The 8,356-nt window shown below is 33.1% G+C and overlaps 1 protein-coding gene across 4 annotated transcripts in view; it reads left to right on the forward strand.

Moving 5' to 3' along the window:
- LOC133182242 (insulin-like peptide receptor) overlaps nucleotides 1–4,638 on the forward strand; it is a 70,313-nt gene extending 65,675 nt beyond the window's left edge. For all 4 annotated transcript variants that reach the window (XM_061317004.1, XM_061317006.1, XM_061317005.1 and 1 more), the window contains one exon: nucleotides 112–4,638. In XM_061317004.1, coding sequence (XP_061172988.1) covers nucleotides 112–766 — 655 coding nt within the window. In that variant the 3' untranslated portion in view covers nucleotides 767–4,638. The remainder of the gene's footprint in view (nucleotides 1–111) is intronic.
- Nucleotides 4,639–8,356: the final 3,718 nt, after the last annotated feature.

Raw genomic sequence — 8,356 nt, forward strand, 5'->3', positions numbered from 1 at the left:
AATTGTCACTCAGTTGGAGTTTAAATAAATTTGAATTCAAATAAATAACTTGTAAATATAAACCAGTGTGGAATAAATTGAAATATCTAATGTTCTGTATGTTACTTGCAGATTTGAATTAATGCAAAAGTGTTGGCGCTATCGACCAAAACAAAGACCAACTTTCAAGGAGATTTTAGAGGAGTTGGTCCCAGAATTGGACCCATCATTTGCCCACAAGTCATACTTTTTCAGTGATGAAAATAAACAAGACTCATTAGAATACATAGAGGAAGGTGATGAAGATGTGGACGAGTCAAAAACGCCATTCATTCAGGATGAGGACGAATGTGACATGAAAGGGGCAGAAGGGGGTGTTGACCTCCATGAGCTCCAGGACCAAGAATTGGATGATGATATAGACATCGGGGTGGATTATTATCCCCCGGACTATCAGGAAGCACAGCATTCGAATCAGAATGGGGAGTTATTCCCTGAGCTGAGGATTGATAAAGTGAATAATGTGTTATATTCTCGTTCACAAGCGGACAAACTGATGCTAAATGGCACAGAGCCTTGTGACTGCATTCTAACGCAGGAGAATAATCCGGATTTACTTCCGGATCATCAGTTTAGTTCTTGTTCCAATCCTTACAGTGCAATAGGGTCAAGTGACGATAGCAAGGATAGCTCAAAGAGTTCCAGTAGCAGTTACGCTCAAATGAACGGCGTCCATATTGCGAACGGACATATTGCCATGCATCACTTAAAAACGACAAAATGCTAGTGTTTTTTTTTTTCTTTCTCTCATTTTATCCTTCATAGTCATGTCTTAAAATAGATGTTATTGTGATCTCATTTCTACCATATTTCATTGTTTTTTCATTTATTATGTCAGTTTTATGAAATTCTTTCCAGATGTGTTGACATGATCTTGGTCAACTCTCTCAAGACTGGTCCTGCTTTTATCATAGACTTTGTGTCAAAACAAGTAAACTTTCGTTTTTTAGTGAGAATGTTTTATTTGGGCATGGGTTGAAATGTATACACTGTTGAATGTATGAATACATTGAGCTCAGTTTTAGTTGTTCTCAGTCCCATTATTACAGATCTAAAGTTTTGAGATTAACTTTAATGATTATATTTTATCATGTGTTACAATTTACTTATTGTGTCATTTGATGCGTTTTTGAGAAAAGAAAACTGACTGTTCTTTAACATCTAAAAATTTCCTTAGTGTAACAGAATATCTAAGATTTTAATTTTGAGAAGGTTTAAATTTTGTCTTAAATTTTACTTTTTTACAATACTTGTTTGTTCAACTAAATTTGATATAAACATTTTTTTTTCTAAACCAAGTTTGTATTTCCTGTTTTCAAGATTGCCTGACATCATATAGCCTGGTATTTTTAGTAATTGGTCATATTTAAGATGTACTTCTGAAATTTTTAAACTAAGAGAAAATTCTGAACACATTTTGATGCTGGCGTTAGAAATTCACTAATATAAATGTAAATACTATTAGAAGTTGTAAAGAAATAATGAAAAGTACAGACATTTTCTCTAGGTTCTTTCAGACAAGCTTTATAGTATAGATGATTTCCCCCTTTAACTAGTCTTAATGTAAAACTGACCATGTAATCAAATGTCAAACAACAGAAATGTATACATTCTAGTCATAGTGCTGTGCGATGGTATAGTGAGAAAGAGGAAATTTTCTTGGTTGTAAATTTCAATAACCATTTATGGCATTGACAGTATTTTTATCAAAGTTTGTTTTTCTTAATTTGATGAGAATATTCTCCTTGGATCTCTTTTTTTCTCAAAATCAAAATATGATGTAACCCCATGGCATAAGAGGTAGTGAATGATACGTTATGATATACATGTAGAAAACATGACAGATATTCCTAGATCGTCAAAGTGGCAGGGATTTATGTATTGCAGCATCTCTTATCTCATGATTTGGAATTAAATTTTGAATTGGATATTGGAACTAAGATTTTCACTCAGAGGGATCAAAACATACAGAAAGTCATTCAATCATATATGGCTGTGCAGGCAGTAACTTTATCTTTTGATAATTTGTACTCTTTCAGCTAATTAACATGTTGAAGAAATTGTAAAAGAAATAAGGTTTTTACAAATGAACATCTGTAGAAATTGATGGAGAAAATTTGTTTTATTATTACCATGTTTACAGTGTGATATTATTACTGAAAAACTGCAATACACAGATTTGACTGAACACAAGATAAGTGTGTCCATCGACTTGGTATATGAACACGGTCTGGTTTGGACTAAGTTACATTCCTATACATATTTGATCACAGTACATGTCCTACTCGGCCATTACATTCGATGAGTTATAAGATGTTGAAAAGACTGAATGAAAAATTGAGATCATAGTGGATTATCAATAGAGAGGAAGCAAAATTGTGTTTTACATGTTGAGAATAAAAGTTTACAAAATCAAAATTTTTGATTCATTGTGTATGTACTTGGAGGTTTTTATTGAATTCAGACAGTTAATCTGTTAAGTTTTCTAATCAATAAGTAATACTTCTGTAATTCACAAAAGGTTTAATTTATAGAAACTGTGCCTATATTTACTAGGATCTGATGTGAAAGAAAAATTTAAGAAAGGTTTCAAAGGTTATCAAAGATGCTAATGTCAGATTCATTACAGTCAGGGACAGGGTGATATTTATACTCATTAGTTACATATCCTGTATAAAAACTCTCAGACAGTTGACCAAACTTAATGAGTGATTACATCATGTTTATTTATGTCAATTGTATATACTGATATTCTCTGGGTTTTTGTACCTCAGTCCTTTGTCAGCATGATTCTGTGTGGGATTTTTTTAAGGCACATTGTATAAAAGAAAAGTTGGGAAGAGCAGCTTTTATTTGAATTCATGGCTTTTAGGAAGATTTTTTTTATTAATTTGTTATGTTTTGTCTTGAAAGAAAATTTTCAGTTTCTTTAAAAAAAAAAAATTCATTTTTTTATGTAAAAAACAAGTGTAATATGTACTGCAATTGTTTGTATTTTTATTTGGTATTTTCATTTTATAGCATGATTACAGGCAAGTTTTTCTTTTGAGTAATTTCAGTCATTTAAAGATAAAGACAAATATAAACGCATTTCTATAATTTTTTAGTTGGTAAGTTATTTTCATAATTGCTCTGCCATTTCATAGACTTGAGAAATGTTCCTCTACACAATCATCATGAAGTAAACTGTTGTTTACAATTGTCTCGGAAGAATAATGTGCATAGGACATAAACATTACAGGACAATGCCTTGTTTTTAACACTAATGTATAAATACATTTAATTTTTTTTTTTACTTAATTATGTAGATAAGGGACCTCCTATTTGTGATCATCTATAGAGTCAGTCTACTGTATTATTTTGTTTTCTACCTCTTTTGATACATATATTTATTGTCATCATCAAAAAATACATTTTAATACAAATAGGTTGTTTCAAAGTTGAGGAAGTTCTAAGATCAATTTTATCAGTCTGTTCATATATATTTTTTTTTAGAGAAAGAACTGGTTGTTAAATTATGAAGGCATTCAGTGATGTGTAAAGAGGGAACAATTTTGACTATCGTTTTAAATTATTACCGTAATTTACTTTTTTTATTATAATTTTAGAACAATATTGTACTTTAAGAAAATTTTCATACCAAGTTTGCATTACACAGAAATTTTATTAATCTATTACTTCAAGATGTATAGAAAAGAAAGTATACTTTGTATGAAAGTTATTTATTGCAAAGATTTTTTAAAGATAAAAATCATTAAATGGAACTAACTTGTTGTACCACATCTAGACATGATATCGGGGAAACCAAATATTATTACACCAGGCTCCTAACAGGGCTTGACTTTTGTATACAACTATATCAATATTAAATATTTGAAATGAAACAGAATGCCAACATGTAGGTTTCATTACTGAGGATATTTTATATATTTTCGTTCATGAAGTACAAAGTAGTATGTGTGTTGACGAGAAGTGACTGGATTGTGAGAAGAACAGTTGATATGGAGTATGGGTATGAATGTAAAATACTGTTGTGTAAAGTTATTACCAATTGTGTGTGTATGAGAGAGATCAATTTATATGGTTAATATGCCTGCTACGTTGAGCTCTAGCTTTTCTGTAGGAAGCAATAAAAATAATTTCAAATTTTTAAAAATAGTTTTATTTTAAAGTTGTTTTTTTTTTTTTTTTTACTTATTTCCTTCAAATTGTGAATTTTTTTTAACAAATAAATTTTTTGCAATTTTTTTTAGAGTACTAGCCAGTGATTTAAACTGGAGAAATTTTTTTGTCAGAAACAAAATTACTGTTGAAAATGTTGTTAAAATTGGTGAAACAAGGTGACAGTAAGATAGAAAGGGTGTGTTCAGAACAATACTGAAGTGTTGTAAATACAGATGACTATTTATTGACAGGCTCGAGGTCTGTGGTTATGTATACTTTGTTGTCTGTTGATCATATGTTCATAGTCATTGAGTTGATTCAAGTGGCATTGTCATTGGGCTGTACATAATTGCATTCAATTTTTTGTAGCTTTTGCCTACCAACCAAAGTACAAAAAATGATTGTGTAAATAAAGTGAGTCATAAAAATGTTTAATTATTTTTGTTCTTTTTTGGGCATGTGGATGGAAATATGACTTGTATGTGTCCATATCTTATCTTTAACACATCAGACCTTTGCAAACTTGCAATGTGTACTGCACAGAGGCAAAAATTGTTTAATAAGCAAGTTATTTAAGCAAATGGTGTCTTCTGTGTACATGTATCAGCAATTTGGATGAAAATGTTGCTGTTGTTCATTTATGTGAGAGTGCACGGGTGATGTTGCTGGAATATCACTGAGTCACAGACAACCATTTGCAAAATGATTTTGTCTGTTGTTGTGTATATCTTTTCACATCATCAACTTCTTCTCAAGAATCAATGGACCAGTTTCAAATTTGCCACAAAATATCCTTGAGTGAAGGGGATTCAATTTGTTCAAAAGAAGGATGCCACCCCAATCCAAGGGGAGATACATTTGTAATCAAGAAAAGGCAAGAATAGGGATGGAGTCGATCTCGAGAACCACTGGGCCAGAATAGTTGAAACTCATTGGAAAGCTTCCGGACACAGTGTAGATTCAAGTTTGTTCAAATTATGGTCCTTGGGGGTAAGGTTAGTCCACAGAGGGTCAAAAGTTACTTTGGAAAATATGGAAAGAAATCTTTGAAGTTTTCTTCTCATGAATAGCAGGGCCATGTTCAGTCACATTAATGTGCAAGCATCCTCAGGTGGTGCAGTGTTTAGCTAAACAATTTTTTTTTCTCAAGAACAACAAGGTCAAACTAATATGCAAATATCCTTGGGTAATACAGATTAAAATTTGTTTCAATTGCAGTCCTGGGGGCAAGTTGGGGCCACAATAGGGGATGAAAATTTTATGTAGGAAATTAGAGGGAAAAAAATCTCAACAGCAAGGCTTTTAGTTATATTAATATGCAAGCATCCTCAGATAGTACCGATTCAGATTTTTTCAAATCTTGGTTCTGGGAGATGGGGTGGGGCTACAATTGAGGATCAAAGTTTTATGCCAGATACAAATTTTCATCTGAAGGAAACAGGACCATGATAGTATGTCATATAAATATGCAAGTATCCTAAGATAATGCAAATTCATTTTTGTTAACGTTCAAATCTTGGTTACCAAGAGTGTTGAGGAGCCACATTAATAGAATCTTGGAGTGGAAGTATAAATACCGGTAGAGAAAAAAATTACAGACTTTTCAAGAAAAGCAGAGTTTACCAAATCCTACCGAACTTATGGTTCAGGTACCAGGGTGGGGCTAAGATTGTAATATATTGAGAAATTAAACAACTTAAATCCTTTGGCTTGGTTCAGGAGATCCCAGAGTTGGGGGTGAGGGGCTAAGTTTGTTGTATTAAGATTTTTAATCAAATTTTCACATCATTTGGTGTAAAATCAGACAAGCAAAATCAAAGAATTATGGTCCCCCGCTTTCGGTGTCTTAGTGGATCGGATGCCATTATTTATGACATATTGTAACTGTCTTCATCAAACATCAAGGTCAAGGGGTAAAAAATCATAGTATATTTAGAAAGGTCTTGCCACAGGTAATGTACTTGTCAAATATAAAAGCCCTATCTCTTCTTAATCAAAAGTTATAAGTAAAGACTTAATTTTTGAAAAGTAGTTCAAACTTCAAGGTCAAGGTCACAGGGTCAAAAACCATAGTAGATTTGGAAAGGTTTTGTCACAGGTAATGTACTTGTGTAATATGAAAGCCCTACCTTTCTCATTCAAATTTTTTAACCAATTTAAATTAATGTTAAAAGTTTTGAAAAGTAGGTCAAACTTTAAAGTCATGGAGTCAATAATCATAGCATATTTGGAAAGGTCTTGCCACTAATGTACATATCAAATATGAAAGCCCCGTCTCTTCTTGATCGAAAGTTATAAGCAAGGATTTGATTTTTGAAAAGTAGGTCAAACTTTAAGGTCAGGGGGTCAAAAGTCAAAGTACGTTTAGAAAGTTCTTGTCACAGGTAATATGCATGTGTAATATGAAAGCCCAATCCTTTCTCATTCAAAAGTTATGACCAACTGAAATTGCAATTTTTAAAGATGTCATATTTCTATATACAAAAATAGCGAAGATTGATGATTAACGAGGATGGTAATTAGTAATGCATGGCAGAAGGAACCGGGGGGGGGGGGTCCCTTTCCCAATAATTTTGCCGATATATAAAATACTATTTAAAAAACAGCTACTATATAATGATAACGCCTGATTACCCTTTTTTGGGGTTTGTCAAGGAATCTTTGGTAGTGATAATGCCCACCCGACTGAAAACTGAAAATGTATGGTTGTGCCCCCCAAAATGAAAATGTTTTCTACGGCCCTGTAATGTTAAATAAATAAGGAGAAAGTGAAAAAAAAATGAAACAATGTATCAAAAGATAACATGTCTGGCTATTAGTAATAATCTATAACGTGAAGCCATAATCACGAATGAACTGAGTAATAGATCATCTATAGAGGGGCGCCCGACACCGCAGTGTCCGTGGCCACAAAACTTAAAGGAGCTCAAATTTGATCTCAGTCTCACTTTTACAAAAGGAATATGAACTGAGATCAAAAATGAGTCCATCTAAGTTTTATGGCCCCAAAGCCAGGAGCCGCGGTGCTTTATGGAAACGTATCCCTATCTCTGAGCGAGTAGCTCTAGTGACGCAGTGGTTAGTGTTCTCTCTATCTAGGGTCGCGGAGTAAGGAGTTGATCCTTGCGTCGCCGGTTTGAATCCCACTGCTGGACGTAGAGACCGTTCCTTTGGAAGAGACCGCCGGCGTGGATTCAAGAATTTTTCCAGGGGGCCACTTTAAAAAAAAAAAAAGAAACCCAACCCAGAAATTTCTTGAAAGAAAGAAGAAAAATGAAACGTAAACTTGTTTTCCAAAGGGAAAAACCTATTTTCTGGGGAGGGGGTCCAAGGTTACTTTTAGTTGCTTAAGTATATACATTTAAAAAAACCTAAACTTGTTTTCCAAACGTGAAAAACCTTTTGCTTGTGAAGGTGAGGGCGGCGTCCAAAGTCTATTTCATATTTGCTCCAAAGTCACTTTTATCGTTGCTTTACTCGTACATTTAATAACTCTGCAAATTTCCGAGGGGGGGGGGGGTTCGGACGCCATCGTAAACCTCACATATCTCTTATTCAGATATTAGGTACATGTATTTTTTAAAAGACAGTTTGGAGCTGAAAATGAATTCAACTGTCTTCTGATCATAAATAATATTAATTTTACCCATCAAAAACATGTTTCTGCGAAAAGCTTTAGCACTTAATTTAAGTCCCACCACTCAAAGCTGCTTCCATCTCAAATCGTCATCAGAATGATCATTAATTAGCGTTAATTGAAAGCCAGACTTGACAGAATTTCTTTGTAAGTAGTTTGGCGATCTTGAGAAGGTTTAATCTTCGATTTTCATGTCATATTACTGTTGCAAGTTCATAACTTTTTTAAGATGAGAATGAAGGATTTGAAGAATGGTAAAAATATACCCCCTCCTTCAAAATAGCTTTTGAATGTTTTGTAAAGGAGTTGACCTTTTTTCTTTAATTCAAAATATTTCTGGATTGAATTTTTTTTTTAGAAGTTGGTCCCCACTGGAAAAAAATCTTGAGATCTGTAGCAGTGTTATGTCGGTGTTTTTTTTCCCACTTTGGTGCTATAAATAGAATATATAGGTTGGTGAACCTTGTTTTTCATTGGACGCACTTTGATCTTTAGTCACGTGTACATTTTGGTGGG

Source organism: Saccostrea echinata, unplaced genomic scaffold (genome assembly GCF_033153115.1).
Source record: "Saccostrea echinata isolate AGI-Se365-2 ecotype Australia unplaced genomic scaffold, CSIRO_AGI_Sech_v1 ptg000009l, whole genome shotgun sequence".
In the NCBI taxonomy this organism is placed as follows: domain Eukaryota; kingdom Metazoa; phylum Mollusca; class Bivalvia; order Ostreida; family Ostreidae; genus Saccostrea; species Saccostrea echinata.